Here is a 20,047-nt window from a genome sequence, read left to right on the forward strand (position 1 = left end):
GAGGGTTACACCCCGCTCCTACCCCCCTTCCCCAAGGCCCTGCTCCTACCCCTCTTCCCCGCCTCCTTGCTGGTCTGAGCAGCGAGGACGCTGGGGCTGCTCTTCGCTCCATCGGCGGCAGGGAGGGAGAGGAGGCGGGGCTCCATGCAGCACGGCGGGGGAGGGGGAAGCTTGGCTGCCAGCAGAGCCTGTTGTACAGCAGCAGCCGGCAGGAGCAAGCTTGCTTCTGCCCCCTGCACCCGCCAGAGAGAGCAGGGGAACGGAGAAGAGCGGGCTGGGTCGGGCAGGATTTTTAATGGCATGCCGCTGCCTGCTGGGGTCCGGCTCAGCCTGCTGCCAGGGTTCGGCAGTGGGCTGAGCAGGACCCCGGCAGGCAGCAGTGTGCCATTAAAAATCGGCTCACGTGCCGTCTTTGGCACGCGTGCCATAGGTTGCCGACCCCTGATCTAATCCATCTCAGTTCTGAAAATAGGTAGTGTTGGCTTGTTTTTTTAGCCATGCCCACAATCTCACGTATTTGTCTGCATGCATTTGGTGCACAACCAGCCTTCCCATCTGAAAATGTTGTGCATGATCACCTCCTTCTAGTGCATCTGGATGCATGTGCATTTGGGTAATTGTGCCCATACAAGCGTAACAATTTGTGGCCCTTTTCCCTAAAATTTATGTGGTCCATTTGTGTGTTTCATCAGTGTCTGGTTTGGCTTTTTATCCCTTAATTTTGGTGCTATACAGGCCTCTTACATTGTAGTCTTGTGGCTAGAGCCAGTGGACTGATAGCCCGGACTCCTGAGGAGAAATCCTAGTTCCACTGAAGTAATGGCAAAACTTTCATTGACTTCAGTGGGGCCAGTATCTCACCCCGGTTTTTATTCCTAGTACTCCGGCTGTGTAAGAATCCTTTAACTTGTATTTGCCTCAGTTTATCAATGTGCAAAATGTGTATTACTGTAACACTGATCTCCTGAAGGTGAACCTCAATTTGTAAATGGTAAAGTGCTTGGAGATGCTTTTAATAGAATTTGCTCTATGTAACAAATATTACTACTAATATTAGTTATTTTCATTATTGTTCCCAGATTATAACTTGCATCTTAACGGAGCAAAGGATTGTTTTCTTTTCTTCTGACTGGGCCCTGCTAACACTCATAGCTGAATGCTTCATGTTGTACCTTCATCCTATTCAATGGCAACACACTTTTGTACCTATTCTATCTCGTCAGATGCTGGATTTTGTAATGGCCCCAACGTCTTTTCTTATGGGATGTCACATTGATCATTTTGAAGAAGTTAGCCAGGTTTGTCATAGAACATTCCCACTCTGGCTGCCCCTTTTCCCTAGGTCTGTTTAGTAAGCCACCGCCCTTTCCTCAATTCAGTCCCTCTTTAAAACAAATTTTTGCCAGATTTCTTAGAAAAAGAATTTTTAACATCAACAGAACCATCATTTAGTTATCAAGTGATTTTTATTCTTATAACTCTTGTCTTTCCTCTCCTTCCCCAACATGGTCTATGATCCTTGTTTATGTGATGTCAGATTTGGGTCCCAATCCTGCAAATGTATGCTCAGATGTAATTTATGCACATGAGTAGTCCCATTGAAGCCAGTGGGATTTTTCCTGTTGATAATGTTTTGCATGCACGTATGTGATTGCAGTATCAGGCCCTCACATTGTGTAAATTTTTCAGGGAGGGCTCATATCTTTGCTTGTTTCTCTGCGGCACCAAGCACAGCTTTGAAAATGCTTAATAATATTTTTGTGCAATACATGGGCCTCAAATTCCTAATTCTTTGTCATGATGGATTTCCAGATTAGCATTTTTAACACTTTAACTTTAGCAATATAAAGGTGAGTTTTTAGAACGGAGTTTCAGAATTGGATTCACAGTTTCTTCTTCTCTTTGAATTTTAATATTATTTTAACAAGTGTTTTGTGGGTTGATATATAAAGACCATTTTCAGTGAAAAATAAAACTTCAACTGCTCAAAGTGACACTGTCAGATGGTTTGGGCCCAAACTTTAGAGATTTACATTTGTTTGAGGGTTTGTGAGGGGATGGCTACACTACAAGGTTTTTAACGACATGGCTGTGCCGCTACAGCTGTGCCGCTAAAAGGCGCGCAGTGTAGCTGCTGTTTGTCAGCAGGAGAGTAGAGCTCTCCTGCCGACAAAGCGCTGTTCTCGCCAGTGCTTTTCCTCGGTAAAACTTTTGTCATTTGGGAGTGGGTGTTTTTTTTTTTAACACTCCTGAATGACAAAAGTTTTGCTGATGAAGTGCCAGTGTACACCAAGCCTGAGAGAGACATTCCTTTGCAGCGTTGGAAACCCAAACACAACAGCATTGTGCTAGTAGATATAAGATTAATGAATATGACTATAAACCAAATTAATCAGTCTAGTCTTGTCCAGGATCGGTAAAATGCAAAAACAAACATCCTAACCTGTGAAAGTAAATTGTAGTAAAAATATTTTTAGTCTGCATAATGTAGATTGGTGCAACTAACACAGGTACGGTTAAAAATATTATTCTTATCTCAGTGTCGCTTTGAAGTTTTTGTATGTACACTGTATTATAATCTGAATTATATAATCCTTGATCTTGCAAATAGATTTATGAATTCAGAACTTTATACATATTAATTTATTTCTCCAGTTATTTTAAGTATGAAAACTGAATAAGGACTATTCTGAGACGATTTAAAAAAAAAAAAAAAGTACCTATAGCTTGTCTCACAGATCCCATTGAGTGTCCCTTCCTGGCCACCCACTAGGATTTATTTGAAGGGAATCTAAAATTCTGCTGCTCTGGAGTCCCAGGGGGTGGTAAGCTTCTGGAATCTGAGCAGAGTCCAGCCACAGCCCCAGTCGCAGGGTCCCTATGGCCACTCACAGGGCACAGACCTAGTATTTGTCCCTATATGAATTCCCCATGAGTGGTATGCATGTGCCCCAGTCTGGGAATATTTACATCCTAAAGGCAATGTCCCTCACTAGCTCACCTTTCCCTTGGGAGTCCTTGGGGGATTATCTGTGTTCCATCAGGCAGGAAAGCAGGGTCTTTCACCCCCTTGCCTATCCTGCCCATGCAGCAGCTTCCCTCATCTTACTCTGGGACAAGTTGTCACTCTCCCCTAGTTCCCCACACGAATCCCTTTATAGAGTCCTTTTGTTCTGCCTTTTAGTAATTTTCCATTACTCCCAAATCCCCCTTCCTTCAAGAGAAGTTACATACAGTCTCACAATAATACATAAACAAATGCATTTTTAATACAATGGACCCCAAAGGTATTAAACTTAATTTCAGTAAGATTTAACTTAATTCAGAAAGGTTTGACCCTGATACGCAGGAAACTTCCAGCGACATGTCACAGCTTGTACATATATGTTGATGTGTGGAGGATTTATGGACTTATCCACTACATAGAGAGAATATTAGATCTCTAAATCTGTGTATTTTGTCTTTGAAATCCTAATAAATTAATGTGAGACTTCATTTATATTGAAAATAATTGTGTAGCTGTCTCAGTCTTCCAAAAGGCCAAGTTAGAACAGGACCATCCCTTTCTGATTATAAATTACAATACATACCTAACAAGTTAAGAGCAATCACTGTGCTGGAAAAACTCACTTTATATTTAAGTGTCTGCAGGCTACATCAAGAAGAAATAAATATTTTATCAACATTATTTATACGGTAACTCCTCACTTAAAGTCGTCCTGGTTAATGTTGTTACATTGCTGATCTATCAGAGAATATGCTCGTTTAAAGTTTTGCAATGCTCCCTTATAAAGTTGTTTGGCAGCCGCCTGCTTTGTCCACTGCAGGAAGAGCAGCCCGTTAGAGCTAGCTGGTGGGGGCTTGCAGCCAGGATGGACCGGCAGCCCCCCATCAGCTCCCCACTCCCCTAAGTTCCCTGTGCGGCAGCCGCCCAGCAGGCTATCAATTGCCGGGCAGTTCAGCTGTCCCTCCCCCTGCTCCCATGTGCAGCTGCTGCCCTCTGCTTTGGAGCCGCTCCTGGGAGCCTCCTCTTGCTGTGCAAGAGGGAGGGGAAGAGGGGTGCTAATGTCAGGTTGCCCCCTCCCCCCTGCTCCTTTACCCCATCATATCATCTCCACAGAGCGGGGGGGTTGGGGGGACACACGACAGGGCTCAGGACAGAGGGAGCTTGCTGGCAGCAAGTTGAGACAGCAGCTGCTGATCTACTTAAAAAGGCAGTGTACTTAGAGTGGGTCAGCATACTTAAAGGGGCAATGCACATCTCTCTCTCACACACACACACACACACAGTATGTGTCTCCCTCTGCCATGCTGTCTCCCCTCCCTCCATTAGTGCTGCCTTGTAGAGTGTGAGGCTGCATTAACAACAACGTGTTACCCCTTGAGGGCTCAGCCTATTACTAGTTCATCATTTAGCAGTAAGGCATTCCCTGGAAAATATCCTACCCTTTGACTCCTCCACCTCAACCAAGCTTCACAATCATCATTGTTGTGTACAGTATTAAATTGTTTAAAACTTGTACTGTGTGTGTGTATATGTATGTATGTATGCATACATGTATGTATAGATATATAGATAGAGATAGTCTTTTGTCTGGCGAAAAAAATTCCCCTGGAACCTAACCCGCCCTTTACATTAATTCTTATGGGGAAATTGGATTCGCTTAACATTGTTTCACTTAAAGTAGCATTTTTCAGGAACATAACTACAACGTTAAGCGAGGAGTTACTGTATTTAATCATTAACATGTTTGTTTTTAAAAAGGAAGCTGAAGATTTAATTCTAATCAACATTGATAATGGAGACATTACACATTCAAAATCATCTGTAGATGAGGCGGTAATTCCAGATGTCCCTTCAGAAGCAGCAGAAATATTTATAAAAAGGTAAAAAGAAACCTGAGTGGTTCGTGCTGTAAGTAGGATAAGTCCTATGGAAAACTCTTTATGACAGATTTTGTTTACTTCACATAAATAAAAATACCAGACTGGGCAAGGGTAAATTGGACTTTTTGTACAGGTAGCTTTATACAGTTACAGTCATAAACACAACCCCAGTATCCCTTCTTTATTATCTGATCAATGTAATGCTTCTTTCCTTATGGTTACTAATGTTGGTATTCCATAATCGTGATCAGTCTATACTGGAAGAAGGATAGACTCTGGATATGGTTTAATTAGGCCACAAATTTTATCATTTAGATGTCTGGGAGTACCCAGCACATAAACGCGTACAGTGCAGGTAACTCCTTAATTCTTTCAATATCTACCTGAGGGCTTTCGTCAGACCCTTCTCCCCCCCGCCCCCCCCAGCCCCGCCTTTTCGATTTTGGTCCCTAGCCAACCTGCTGCTGGGACCTTAACATCCTTTCTCCCCTACCCCCCCCAAATGAGGGTTAAGGTGGGCTATAAAGGGAGGGGGTTGGCTCGCTGCTGAGCTGGTCATAGGCGTCCTGAACCCCTCTTGTTCTGCTCCTTTAACAAACACCTCTTCCTGGTGCAGGGAGGGCTTGCCCTTTATCAAGTCCCTGCCCTTCAAGTTCCTGGGGCATGAGTCTGTGTTGCCTTGCTGACCTGTTCTGCTTCTGCAGCAGCATCTGTGCCTCTCTACGCCCCCTAGCCCTTAAAGTGGTATACCCCTTCCCCTGGTAAGCCAGATGATGGCCACCCCATTTAAGGTGTAATGCAGTCATTGCTGACTTATTAGAAGGCAAATATTGCCCATACCACACAAGAATGTTTCCAGGGAGTATGTACACTGGAGACGTCCAAAGTTCCATGATTTATTACGAGTAGGCTTCACAAGAAATGCTGTTGGCTTTATAGCAACACTTGCGATTAAAATCTTGTAATTTCTTTAGTTGAAAGTAAGATACAAGTTTCTCTTTATTTTTAAAAAACACAAACAAAAAACCCTTGGTTTTTAAGGGATAACTCATTAATTTTCTCTTTTCTAGAGTTGAGAGCCTTCAATTGCATTATGATCTAGAACTCTGTCACCTCAGCTCCAATACAGACTTTATTGAACTACAAATGCGCAGGAGGGCTTGGCAGCAAAAACTGAATGCTGAAATTCAGCAAATTACTTTGCAGTTAATTGTCAACATCTTCAGGTGGGTGACGATAATGATTGCATGTCATAAAACCCTAGTACCAGTTAACATCCACACCTACTCTGTCTGGGAATATTCTGTTGCTATTTTTCTTTTTAGATACTGTGAAAAATCTCTCGATCTGTTGAAGGACTGTGATAAGAATTTTGTTGCTAGCTTAGTATAGTGGCCAGTGTAGCAGTTCACATATTTGGGTATAGTTTCATTATGTTATCTATAACTTTAGATAAAGAGTTCATGGTATTTTGTTATATCCTGAGAAATTAAAATTCTTGTTTTAAACTCCCTGCCATTGCATGTGAAAACATCAGGAAGAGAGAGGTGTAGCCCAAAAGTCTCAGATTTGGTTCGGTATAAATAGCACTAATAGTCACACAAGTAGTGCCAGTGTCTTCTAGGCCTGCAAACTCTGCAAGGGTCATAAGAAGGAATAAAAATATGCTTAGGGAAAAGGGATTGTATAGGCATAGCCAGTGGACACAATGCAGAACTGATTCTTCTTCTTGTTTCTGTGACCCTTTAGCTCTGTATGACTCTTCCATTGTGCACATGAGTTCGGATGCAGTGACTGATCTTTGCAGCCCATTGACGCTTCCTATTGTCTGTTCTGTGTCATGAGTCTGCTCTCCCAACCATGTGAAATTTAAAGCATAAGAACTCAAACAGGAAATGGAAAGTTATTAAAGTGCTTTGTAGTCTGTGGTTATAGATGGCATCAGCCATATTGTGGCAGTCAAAGTACCAATATGTTTAATTCATTTTCTCATAAGCAGATGAAAGAACAGTCAACTTGGCTTTGATTTTTCTTATTGGTTTCAGTCACTTTCATAAATCTTTCCCCCAGAAATCTATTGTAATTTGCCTTTACATTTCTGGAAAATCTCAAATTTCCCCTTAGTTCCCTGAGATCTTACTTTATTAATGCAAGGTTGTGTAGGTTTGAGCAGAAACAAATTATTTCAATATTCGTAAAATGTACTTGTAAGGTCCTCTCCCAGATTCTCTGAGTATCTTAATCACTTGGACCAGAGTCACATTTTTCTTTTCCTCTAAGGTATTTGCCCAACTGCTCCAGCTCTACTGGTTCTGAGACCCTAACCGAATACACTAATATTCATATAGTACCTCAGCATGCTCAGAGCATTTACTGAACCTCCCATTCATGTGGGACGTCTGTACGTTTGTGTGTGTTTGGAGAGGTGTTACTTCTAGTGCCCAGGTCCTACAAGAAAATAGAGGACCGCACAGAGAAAGAACAGAGTTTCGGTAAATCTAGATTTACCAGTGGGAGAGCTCCATGGTTTGCTGGTGGATTTATCATGATGATATTTTAGCTTAATACAAAGGAATAAAAATACTGAAGGTCTGATGATTATTCTGTAGGCTCCAGTGACTGAGTGCGTTAAATTCAAATGATATATTTGTGATGGTGGCTAATGTAGCCTATTGTGAGATAAATGGAACAGTACAGTCATCAGGGAAGTGTCCGCATATAGCTCCATCCCAGTAATACATGTAAATTGACATGTTAAGACTATTTGAGCTCACCCCTAGGGCATTTGTTCAATTCGAGGGAGCTGGCTTGCTGGTACTCGATTGCCACTTAGTAGATACTGACATAGTCTGGAGAAGGAAAAAATGTTTTTCTCACGAGTCTGAGGAATCTGATATGCTGCCAGCGTGAGATTTGCTGAGCTTTTACTATTGACTGGTATATACTCGAAATAAAGATTAGGTGAAATAAACTTGTCAGTATAACTCTTAAAATTACGTTGAATACTTGGCTACAAAAATGAATAGATGCTTCGTCTCTCTAAATAGATAATATCTAGAATTAAAATCTGTTAGCATTCTCCAAATGGGGTTGCCATCTTTCTTCTTTTCTTCCTTCAAACTGTCTCTTCTTTTGTTCTTTTTTCCAGCAGTGTCTCTTCTGTCTTCTAATGCTCTATCTACCAGAGTCCAGGAATGAAGGAAAGTAAATCTTTGTTGATGAAATTTCTGTTTCCAGCTCAAGCTGTCTGTTTTTGTTCTCCTCAATAAAGTGTCTTGTATTTCTGTATGCAGAGGTTTTATACTTAAACCTATATTATTTAGGGTGTTTTTTTATATCCTTTTATTAACCACTATTTTTCTAAATTAACTGTATTACAGCAGCTTAAATATTCATATTAAGATAATGCCATCAGTCAGTGATTTATGACTCAAGCGGAGGCAGTGTGGTCCCATGGACAGTACACAGAACTGAAACAACAAGAGTCTGGTGGCACCTTAAAGACTAACAGATTTATTTGGGCATAAGCTTTTGTGGGTAAAAAACCTCACTTCTTCAGATGCATAGAGTGACAGTTACAGATGCCGGCATTCTATACTGACACATGGAGAGCAGGGAGTTACTTCGCAAGTGGAGAACCAGTGTTGACAAGGCCAATTCAATCAGGGTGGATGTAGTCCACTCCCAATAATAGATGAGGAGGTGTCAATTCCAGGAGAGGAAAAGCTGCTTCTGTAATGAGCCAGCCACTCCCAGTCCCTATTCAAGCCCAGATTAATGGTGTTAAATTTGCAAATGAATTTTAGTTCTGCTGTTTCTCTTTGAAGTCTGTTTCTGAAGTTTTTTTGTTCAATGATAGTGACTTTTAAATCTGAAATAGAATGACCAGGGAGATTGAAGTGTTCACTTACAGGCTTATGTATGTTACCATTCCTGATGTCCGATTTGTGTCCATTTATTCTTTTGCGAAGGGACTGTCCTGTTTGGCCAGTGTGCATGGCAGAGGGGCATTGCTGGCACATGATGGCATATATAACATTAGTGGATGTGCTAGTGAATGAGCCCTTGATGGTGTGGCTGATGTGGTTGGGTCCTCTGATGGTGTCGCCAGAGTAGATATGGGGAGAGAGTAGGCAATGAGGTTTGCTACAGGGATTGGTTCCTGGGTTGGTGTTTCTGTGGTGTGGTGTGTAGTTGCTGGTGAGTATTTGCTTCAGGTTGGGGGGTTGTCTGTAAGCGAGGACTGGCCTGCCTCCCAAGGTCTGTGAGAGTGAGGGATCATTTTCCAGGATAGGTTGTAGATCGTGGATAATGCGCTGGAGAGGTTTTAGCTGGGGGCTGTATGTGATGGCCAGTGGTGTTCTGTTATTGTCCTTGTTGCATCTGAAGAAGTGAGGTTTTTACCCACGAAAGCTTATGCCCAAATAAATCTGTTAGTCTTTAAGGTGCCACCAGACTCCTTGTTGTTTTTTTCCCTTTTTTCCTGTCTCCTTTTTCTGTATTAAATCTCTTTTGCTTAACATGGTTATCAGTAAAGCTGGCTTTATGGCTGGACTTAGGGGACATTGCACCTGGGTGTGCACACAAAACATTACAAATTGCAATGTAATGGCACAAAATGAGGCCCCGATTCTGCAGTTAGATCTGCACAGGCAGATCTTTTTGTCTGTATGGTGTCCCAGAGTGGGGTTCGTGATGGCTTCATGGGTCTGTCCACACAGATATAATTGCAGGATTGGGGCCTAAGTAATTACATTAATAAGCAGATGGTACTGCATGGTAACTCAGATATTGAAGTTGACCCCAGTATATCTCAATGGATTTTCTGATGGAAAATGTCAGTGATAGCAGGTAGCCTGTCTTACTTCTATTGATAAGATTCTACATTTATTTTCTTTAAATAGGGGATTAAAAATTGTTCAGAAAACAGAGCCTGCCTTCTTGTAATACATTATGTTTCTATTAGTACCAGTGGTTCACTACAAAAATGCATTTCTTTAAGAAATCTCCAGACTTATAACATGCTCTTTATTAACAGGGAGGTAAAGGACCATCTAAATTATGAACACAGAGTGTTTAATAGCGAAGAGTTTCTGAAAACAAGGGCACCAGGGGATCAGCCATTTTACAAAAAGGTAATTACATCCTTGGTGTGTTCTAATCACCTGTTAGCTTATTATTTTATTATTATTATTACAAAACACCTCAAATGAAACTATTGAAATTTGGACTATATTTTATAAGCTATTAGTTTTCATAACACATTGACTAGGCAAATATGATAGCATATTGTTCTCTGAAATTATTTTGTGTCTCTTCCTCGGGTGCAAATGAAACATATTTTTTCAAAGTGAAATTTTTCTTTTGCAAATGGCCGGCATGAGACTGAAGTCACAGTTAAGGCTTCAAAATAGGACTCAAGTGGGCATAGGTCTTGTGCTCAAAAGGGGTAAATTTTGCCTTAAGTGAGCCACAGAAATTTACCATCCAGGAAAATTAATCCTTACATTCAAGGGTTTTACACACCATGGTTTATATGGATGGTAAAGTCAATTTTGCAGCTAAACCTCTGGAAGATGCATTTTTAAATTTTAGGGATTAGATTTTAAAACAAGCAAACCCGAAGTTTGGAAGAAATATAAACCCTCATGTTTCAGGGTGTAAGTCAACGTCAAACTACTGAGGGTTGAAAAGATGGTTTCTCGATGGGCAGGTTATTCCATAACTGTCTACATCGGAGTTTGTTGCATGTTCCTCTGAAGGAGCTGGTTCTGACCGCTGCTGGAGACAGGATTCTGCATTAGGTGGACCCCTGATCTGACCCATTATGGCAATTCCTATTTAAGATGACAAAAGCAAAGGAATATAGGGTTTACATTATTTTTAATCTACTCATTTTGACAGTAATGTCACTTTAAGAAGTGTTGAATGCCTATGGGACAAAGTAGGAGAGTTTGAGGGAGTGGGAGCATCCAAAATCCTATCTGCCATTTCCGATTCACTCCTCAGAAGGAGTAAGATTGCAAGTGCACTTATAAAATTTACAAAAGCTTCATTTGTAATGATATTGCTACTTAGACAATTGGTTCTCCAGGAGCCGTGCTCTGAATCTGGCAAAGAAATCCGATCACTACCACTAATAGATTGTAATAATTAGTTTTCGCCTCGACTAGATAATGAAGCTTTTTGAGTTTGCTTCTCCAAACAACAAGTAGAATATTTTTGAATGACCTATTTCTAGAAGATGCCCAAGTTCGAAGGAAATGGGTCAAAACACTAACTCATTTTACTTAAATCTGTTCTGTAGACTATACTAATGTTCATGCAGATCTAATAGGACAAACTGCCAAATTTATGGTAGGATAATTTTTATTTTGCCAAGATTTTTATTGTGCAAAATATGTATGGCAAACAGAACAAGGAAAAAATGTACAAATCACGAAACAATCCACTAATATTTCTACGCAGGAATATTTCCTCAAGACAGCTTAAAATGTTTATAAAGACATTTCAAAGCCATAAAAAATGTTGCATACAATGAATTATTTGTTAAAAGCACAATTTGTATAATAGTTTCTAACACTTCATTGTAAACGGAATATTAGTAAGTTAAGAACTAAAATTGACATGTATATAATGCTTTACCTCTTCAAGTTGCTTTGAGGATTTGTGCCATCTAAGTCCTCAAAATTTACCAAAATAAAATCAAATGACCTTATTTTCTTAAATGCTAAATAGCCTAATGATACGTTCATTTACAACACAATCAAATTGGACCGCATTTAATAAAGTGGCCAATAATACCAAGCATTATATTAAAAGGGCAATTGGTTCAGTTGCTGCTACCTGTTATCTTAATAAACCCAATTGTCAGTATAGCATGCCATCTAGTGGGAAAATAAAGTTACAAATATATAGAAATAAAAATCCCAGAATTGCTGCTTAGATGCCACTTTGATCTATATACAGTATTTCTAATGCGCTTGTCAATGTATTTTTAATTGGAATGGACCACCTGGTAATTTTAGTCCTGCCCCACTGCATTGTAGCAGAACTTCTTATATATACGGTTTCTTTTTTCCTTTCTTATTTTTTAAATACATAAATATATTATTCAAATTCACTGAAGCCCTGTGAACATAATTCCCCATGGCCCTTTGCCTGTGATACCTCTTCCAAGACATGGAGCTTATGCCCCAGGCAAAGTAGTGGACAATCAGTTTATTTGTTTTCCCATTTAAAGAAAGCTCTTTTTCATAACTACAACCAAAGATATAGATACCATCTTGCGTTAACCTTAGTAAATTTGTAAGGAGGTCAGGTATCACAGGCATAGGTGTAGTATGAAAACCTAGATGGATAGTAGGGAGACAACATCAATGAGACTTAAACATGTGCTTAAATGCTTTGCTGAATCGGGTAGTTTGGTGCATTGGTGAACAATTTTAAGAGCCCTGTGCTAGAAATGTTTATCCTGTGTTTCTAGAAATGATACAAATTATTGGTTACATATGTTGGTGGTCATTTTCTGTCATTTGAAGTGGTAAGGGAAGAAGGGAGACCTTTAGGGAGAGTTTGGATATGTGTGTAATATTTTTGACTTTAGATGTGTTTCTAAGAGTCTCAGCGATAAGTCACCTTAAGGAGGGATAATTTAATGGCTCTCACGAGGGAATATTCAGTCAATTTTCTTTCAGAGTAGCAGCCGTGTTAGTCTGTATCCTCAAAAAGAAGAACAGGAGTACTTGAAGTGGGCTGTAGTCCACGAAAGCTTATGCTCTAATAAATTTGTTAGTCTCTAAGGTGCCACAAGTACTCCTGTTCTTCTTTTAGTCAATTTTCTCCTCAGTTTGGCGGTAGAATTTTTTAACATGGAGCTGTGAGGAGCCTCTTCCTTCACATCATGAATGAAGTTTAAAGTTGCCCAGTTACAATCAAAAGTATTAGAAAATATAAAATTTAGTTTGTTTTTTCTTGTTAAATTTGTAGTTTAATATATAACTGTCTGTCATTAAAATGTATACCATAAAATTATACAGGGTGTGTAAAGAGGTTGACCTGATGTTGCTGTTGGAATTTTTAAGTTTTGCTTTTCTTGACTTTTGTGATTTTTTTTTTTTTTTTAATTGTGCAATGTTAACATTGCATTCCTATAGGCTTTTGCATTTAATTCTATTAGGTCAATAAAATGGATGAAGGCTATTAATAAAAAATGTATACTTGTATATGATCAACAATTAATATCAGTTTGCTGTTGTGTATTGCAGGTGTTAGAGACCCATATATTTCACTCGTTTCTTAAAGCTCGTCTGAACAGAAAGATGGATGCTTTTGCTCGTCTTGAGTTGAGCACTCAGTCTGAAGAAGATAGGTAAAATTTTCTCACTACAGTTTACCACAGACTTGATTTTCCTTCCATTGAAATCAATGCAAAAAAGTCTTAGAATGATAGTGATGTAGGATCATGTCCTATATATACATAAGTTCTTCAAGGAGTGTCTCTGGGGGTGCTCCACTTTGGGTGTCTTGGCGCCCTGCGCTTGTAATTGGAGATTTGTAGTAGCAGTGCTTGCTTGGGCCGCACACGTGCCGTAGCTGTCTCGCGCAACTCCGAGCAGTTACATGGCGGTGCGCAGCCAACTGTCCCCCAGTTCCTTCTCTACTGCCTGTGCCTTGAGTTGGAGTGACAGCAGTACCCTCTCTTACTTTAGATAAATTAACAGTTCATAGCTGTTCCCGATAGTGTTAGCTTAGTTGTAGTTACCCTATCCCCTTGTCCTTTATATTTTATGTTTTACTTAATTTTTCTTAAAAATATATATATATAATTCCCTTCCCTCTTTTATTCCTGCCTCCCTGGCAGGTACTCAGCTCTTGCCTTGAAGAAAAAAAAAAAAGAAAAAGAAAGAAAAACAGGGTTTATCCCTGTTCTTTCTCCAAAGGACTTTCTCTTTCAGGCAAGCCTAGCTCACCAGGCCTTAAACACTGCCCAACTTGCAGACTCTCCATACCAGGGTCTGATGGCCACGCACAGTATGTCAACTGCCTTGGCAAGACGCACATTACCCAAAAATGTCCACACTGTTGAAAACTGACAGGAAGGACAAGGAAGGCCAGGGATCTCCAATTGAAGCTCCTTATGATGGAGAAATCCCTCAGACCAGCCTCTGACCTTGAGTCCAGGACGCCTCCTGGCCAACAGTTGCCAGCGGCAGCGTTTGACAGGGGATCTGATTCAACAACGACTGCTAAGGAGCCTGCTTCTAGAAAGGCTACCAAAAAGTGGCCCCAAACATCCCCACACTGAGAATCACCTAAAAGAAAGTGATCTCCAAATGAAAAATCTGCCCCGGTACCGATGGCACCGAGAGTGCTGGACCGCGAGGCACTGGGAACGTCCGGTGCCGAAACTTCCCGAGAAGCTAAAGGCCGTATGTGGGCAAGCTCTGATGCAGGTGCACGTAGAAAAGTCTGAGCTGAAGAAAACCTCGGCACCGAGCAGTACAATGGCGCCACCTGCTGTACCTATGTACCACAGCTCTAAGTCGTCGGCACTGAGCTTCAACTCTTAATTTGTGGTCAGTGCACGATGCCTTCCCGGCACCAAGCTTCACGGTCCCGCAGTATTTCATGAGGCACGTGGACCTGATAGCGGCTTCAATGCCTGAATCTCCTCTACTCGGTACTGACAGTACCCCGTCTAGACTGGGACCAAGCCTGGTAACCATTCCCTGTGGATCAGCACCTCCTATCTCCAGTGATGAGGAAGAAGAGGATGAGGCAGTAATATACATTCCTTGTCTAAACCTGGACTTTCTCATCACCAAACATCTACAGACATGTGGGGCTGGTATGATCAACCATGGGCACTGCCCCCTATACCAGTGGTCTCCAAAGAGGAGTGCCGCCGGAGCAGTGTCGCTTTGGCAGTTCGGGCAGGAGTCTGCTTGGGGTGGCAAAAATGATAGAGCCGGCCCTGTGGCGCGGCAGGGGGTGCGTGCTCAAAAATATTTTACTGACGGGTGCATGATCAAAAAAGTTTGGAGACCACTGCCCTATACCATTCCCATCCAGCTGGCCATACTGGGATCCATGGGCAATGTAGAGGGTCCAAAATCTCAGGCCTCCGAACCTGCTTAGGTTCAGAACAACACTGTCCCCTTCTCCAACTGTCCCAGCGCCCTCAGAGACACAAGAGGAAGAGACCTTGGAGCCTGAGGACACAGCTGAAGGTGACACTCTGCAGCCCACTCACATCTCATCTTTGTCACTGGATGAAACGATAATGCCCCCCCGCTTCCCCCACTATGGGGGATGATTTCAAATCTTTTCAAGACCTCTTCAGAAGGGTAGCTGAATCTCCCTGGACATTTCACTAGCACAACTACCAGAGACCCAACACAAGCTCATGGACATACTCCAGGTATCCTCAGTGGCAAAGATACCTCTGCCAATTAATGATGCTATCATGGAGCCTGCAAAAATAATCTGGCAGACACCCACTACAGCCTCTCTTGTGTAAGAGATCTTACAAAAAGTATTACGTGCCAGCAAAAGGAGCTGAATTTTTATTCATCCACCCCACACCAAACTCTCTCGTGGTGGATGCGATCAACCAAAGGGGAAAACAACACCAGTCCAGAATGACCCCATATGATAAGGACTGGAAAAGGCTAGATTTCTTCGGATGGAAAACCTACTCCTCCGCGACACTCCAGTTCTGCATATCCAATTATGCGGCCCTACTGGCAAAATAAGCACACAATCTGTTTGTGAAAATGTCAGAATTTGTTGAAAGTTTACCTGATGACATAAAAGAGCAATATAAGGCAAATGTTTCTGAAGGGCGTCTCTTCACCAGGACGGCCCTACGGGCCTCTCTTGACTCTGCAGACAGGGCAGCATGGTCCATTGCAACATCCATGGTCATGTGCCGTGCATTCTGGCTCCACCTTTCCGGGTTCCCACCTTCCCAAGGGAGATCCAAGCCACTGTTGAAGACTTATCCTTTTGAAGGGTAAAAATTATTCGCAGACAAAACCGATGTCTCTCTACGCACCTTAAGGACTCAAGGGTGAACTTAAAAACCCTGGGCATATACATACCTGCAAATAAAAAGAGAGAACAGGTTTTACAACCAGAGATTCCGGTCTACACCATACTTCCAGCCACAAAGACTATTTCAGTTTACACCAGGCCTGCACAACATGCGGTGCGGGGGCCGCATGCGGCCCGTGTGGGCTCACTGTGCGGCCCGCGTGGGGTGAGTAGGTGGGCTCACTGTGCGGCCGGCGGGGGGTGAGTAGGCAAGCGGCGGGTGAGGGAGGGGGGCCAAGGAGGCGAGTGGGCAGTGGCGGGGGGTGAGTAGGCGAGCCGAGGGGGTGGGGACTGAGGAGGCGAGCGGGCAGGCAGTGGCGGGGGTGCAGGTGAGCCGGCGGTGGGGGAGGGAGGTTGAGGAGGCAAGCAGTGACTTGATGGCTGACCTGGTCTACTGATCTGGTCTGGCTCCCATTCCCTCTCCAAGGGTTGCAGCTGTCTGTAGGTGCTGCCTTCCATGCCTTCCTCATTCACACGTCATTCATTCAACAGGGCAATTGATTACAAAGTGAGGGGAAGATCTTATTCTACTTCTAGCAAAAAGACATTTTTCTTTTACCTTAATTATACTACCTTAGGAGCCCGCTATAACATATTACAAAGGTTCAATACTGCTGTTTTTTAAATTAATGGAGATATCCTATCTCCTAGAACTGGAAGGGACCTTGAAAGGTCATTGAGTCCAGCCCCCTGTCTTCACTAGCGTGACCAAGGACTGATTTTTGTCCCAGATCCCTAAGTGGCCCCCTCAAAGATTGAGCTCACAACCCTGGGTTTAGCAGGCCAATGCTCAAACCACTGAGCTATCCCTTCCCCCCTTCCCCAGTGGTGCTGGGGAAGGAGGGTTTGTTTCCGCGGGGCGAGCGGCACTGTGGGGGGGTGTTGTGTTTCAGGGGGGCTTGGTAGCGCTGGGGGGGGGGGTTCGGCAAGGCCGGGGGGGGGGGGTTCGGCCCTCAGCTGTTTTCTTTGGAGTAATATGGCCCTCGCCACTTTACGAGTTGTGCAGGCCTGATTTACACCATACTTTCAGCCCAAAAGACAGTACAACCAACAGCATAAACAAAACCAGAACGGATGTCGGCAGAACCAAGATCAATCTTCAATGTCTCAATCATCCACCTCCAGACAATCATTTTAAAGGTGTGGTCAAGGGCACGAGACCTTCACACTCTCTAGTTCCAGAACCAGATACGGTCCCCCACCCATTCGGAGACCGTCTGTCACCATCCTACGCAGTCTGGAACACCATCCCGACAGACAAATGGGTTCTAGAGATTATCCAGAAGGACTACTCCATCCTCTTTATTTCTGTCTCGCCTACCCAACCCTCTTCCCCGTCCCTCTTCAAGGAACCCCTCTCACGAGGACCTGTTATAACAGGAAATAAACCACCTCGTACAATTAGGTGCCATGGTACCCATACCATCCCAACACTGGGAGAGATTTTTATTTCCATTACTTTCTAACTCGGAAAGAGAATGGCAGGTGGAGACCCATTTTGGATTTACAAAAACTCAACAAATTCGTGAGAACATGATGATTCAAAATGATGAAACTAACCACAATAATTCAGGCATTAGAGAAAGGAGATTGGCTCTCAGCCCTTGACCTCCAGGATGCTATTTTCATATTACTATTCACCCATCACACAGAAGATTCCTGAAATTCACCCTAGGGAATCAGCATTTCCAATACCAAGTACTACCCTTCGGCCTGTCCACTGCCCTAAGAGTTTTTTCCAAGGTTCTTGGTGTCATTGCAGTTCACCTCTGCAGACAAGGAGTGATGATCTTTCCATACTTAGACGACTGCCTGCTAAGGGCACCAACGCAGCAAGGAGCAATAAACGCCACGCAGACCATGATAACCCTGTTCACTGACCTAGGGTTGCAAATAAATGTACAAAAGTCCACATTAGTTCCTGTCCAAAAGTTGGAATTCACAGGGGCCTACCTCGATTGTCTCACAGCAACATTACCCCGACAACACTTCCTCACTCTTGTCAACCTAATTTCAATGGTGATGGACAGCCCACAAACATCTGCCAGAACATGCTTACAACTCTTGGGGCACATGTCTGCAACAACCTTTGTTCTAAAATATGCCGGACTCCACATGAGATCCTTACAGGCATGGCTTCGAACAGTGTATACTCAACACATGCCTCACGATGCCATGCAGGGTAAAAGACTTGCTAACACGGTGGACAGACAACGTCTGCTCAGGAGTTCCTTTCCAACAAAAAGTTCCAACCATGACAATCACGACAGACGCTTCCTTACTTGGTTGGGGGGCACATCTAGCGACAATACAATCTAACACTGCTGGTCCCCAGCGGAGTCCAACTTGCACATAAACTTATTGGAGCTAAGGGCATTCTGAAATGCATAAAAGCACTTTCTCCCTTTAATCAAAAACAATGCCATCAAGATCCTTATGGAAAATATAGCATGCATATTCTATATAAATCGCCAAGGGGAAACAGGATCATACCCCTTATGTACAGAGGCAATATGCCTTTGGAATTGGTGCATCACGAACAACACAGAGATATCGGCATCCTATGTGCTGGGATTTCAGACTACAACAGAGGATCAACTAAGCAAGGATTTTTCACAAACCCACGAGTGGGAGATGGATCCCGGAATTCTCAAAGCCATATTAAAACTGTAGGGGTTCCCCACTATAAATCTGTTTGCAACAGCTCAGAACGCCAAGTGCCTGAATATTGCTCCCGGGCCAGATTGGGACACCACTCCCTAGGCGACACACTCCTAAACTGGGAAGTGCAACTGATGTATGCATTTCCCCCAACTCCTCTTAAGCCAAGTCATTGACCAGATCAGGCAGGACAAATCCAGGATCATTCTCATTGTACCCACGTGGCCCAGACAAATGTGGTTCCCATACCTGTGTTAGATGGCAGTGAAACCACCTCATACCCTTCCCTTAGTGCCTCACCTTCTATCACAAGATGCGGGATGCGTCTGTCACCCCAACTTCGCAGTACTCCACCTCAAGGCCTGGTTACTTACTCCATGGCTGATGGGGGGTCGAGAAAGACTGTTCTGAGGAAGTGAAATATACTACTGAGCAGTCAGAGACTAAGCACAAGAAAGACACATATCCATAAGTGGAAACAATTCTGCACTTGGTGCCAGGGCAAACAGTTCTGTCCAGTCTGCCCCACTACCAAGAATCCTCAACTATATACTGGGGCTTAAAAAATCAGGGCTATCCATGAGCTCCATCGGAGTACACTTGGCTGCCATCACCCCTTTCCATGACAAGGTGGACGGAGTCACTATATTTGCTCACCCGACGATTAAACGCTTCCTTAAAGGCATAGAAAACACTTATCCCACCCTAAGAAACCCTACATCCATGTGGGACCTCAGCCTTGTTCTTTGCGGTCTTACAGGAAAACCGTTTGAGCCCCTTGCAACTTGCTCCTTGTTGCACTTCTCTGTGAAGGTGTCTTTCCTCATTGCTATCACGTCCGCAAGACGGACGGGAGAATTAGGTGCCCTAATGGCACATCCATCTTATACAAATATTCTTCAATAATCCTACGATCGCACCCCAAGTTCATACCCAAGGTTGCCTCCCCTTTTCATTTAAATCAGCCCATTTACTTACCTGTATTTTTCCTAAGCCACATGCTGATGGGAGGGAGGCCATTCCACATGCTAGATGTTTGCAGAGCATTAGCTTTCTACATAAAAAGAGCAAAAACATCCAGAAAATCACCTAGACTATTCGTTTCCATAACCGAATGCTTGAGGGGCCAAACCATCTTAAAACAGACTATCCAAATGGGTATCTGGATGTATCCATTTGTGCTACCGAAACAATAATCTGCAACTCCCACTGGGAGTCTGTGCACGCTTCACCAGAGCGTTAGTAGCATCTGTGGCCTTTCTAAATAATGTACCTATCATTGACTTTTGCAAAGCAAGTATCTGGACATCAGCCCATACTTTCACTAAACAATGTGTGTTAGAACAACAATCATCAGCAGAGGCTCAGTTTGGACTTATGGTATATCCACCATCAATAAACC

At 42.8% G+C, this 20,047-nt stretch overlaps 1 protein-coding gene and 1 long non-coding RNA gene across 4 annotated transcripts in view; one reads left to right on the forward strand and one right to left on the reverse strand.

Annotated features, from left to right (window-relative positions):
- The window catches only part of DENND3 (DENN domain containing 3), an 86,191-nt gene that overhangs the window by 31,945 nt on the left and 34,199 nt on the right, over positions 1–20,047 (forward strand). For all 3 annotated transcript variants that reach the window (XM_005291054.5, XM_008165128.4, XM_065586274.1), the window contains 5 exons: positions 1,080–1,298; positions 4,766–4,887; positions 5,958–6,113; positions 9,926–10,022; positions 13,155–13,258. In XM_005291054.5, the coding sequence (XP_005291111.3) occupies positions 1,080–1,298; positions 4,766–4,887; positions 5,958–6,113; positions 9,926–10,022; positions 13,155–13,258 (698 nt within the window). The remainder of the gene's footprint in view (positions 1–1,079; positions 1,299–4,765; positions 4,888–5,957; positions 6,114–9,925; positions 10,023–13,154; positions 13,259–20,047) is intronic.
- LOC112059107 (uncharacterized) lies at positions 12,996–19,761 on the reverse strand. The gene is made up of 3 exons (XR_002888333.3): positions 19,624–19,761; positions 18,946–19,052; positions 12,996–15,992 (listed from the first exon to the last, which is right to left on the reverse strand). It is a non-coding gene; the product is annotated as an uncharacterized LOC112059107 (long non-coding RNA).

The sequence above is a fragment of the Chrysemys picta genome, chromosome 2, assembly GCF_011386835.1.
Source record: "Chrysemys picta bellii isolate R12L10 chromosome 2, ASM1138683v2, whole genome shotgun sequence".
In the NCBI taxonomy this organism is placed as follows: domain Eukaryota; kingdom Metazoa; phylum Chordata; order Testudines; family Emydidae; genus Chrysemys; species Chrysemys picta.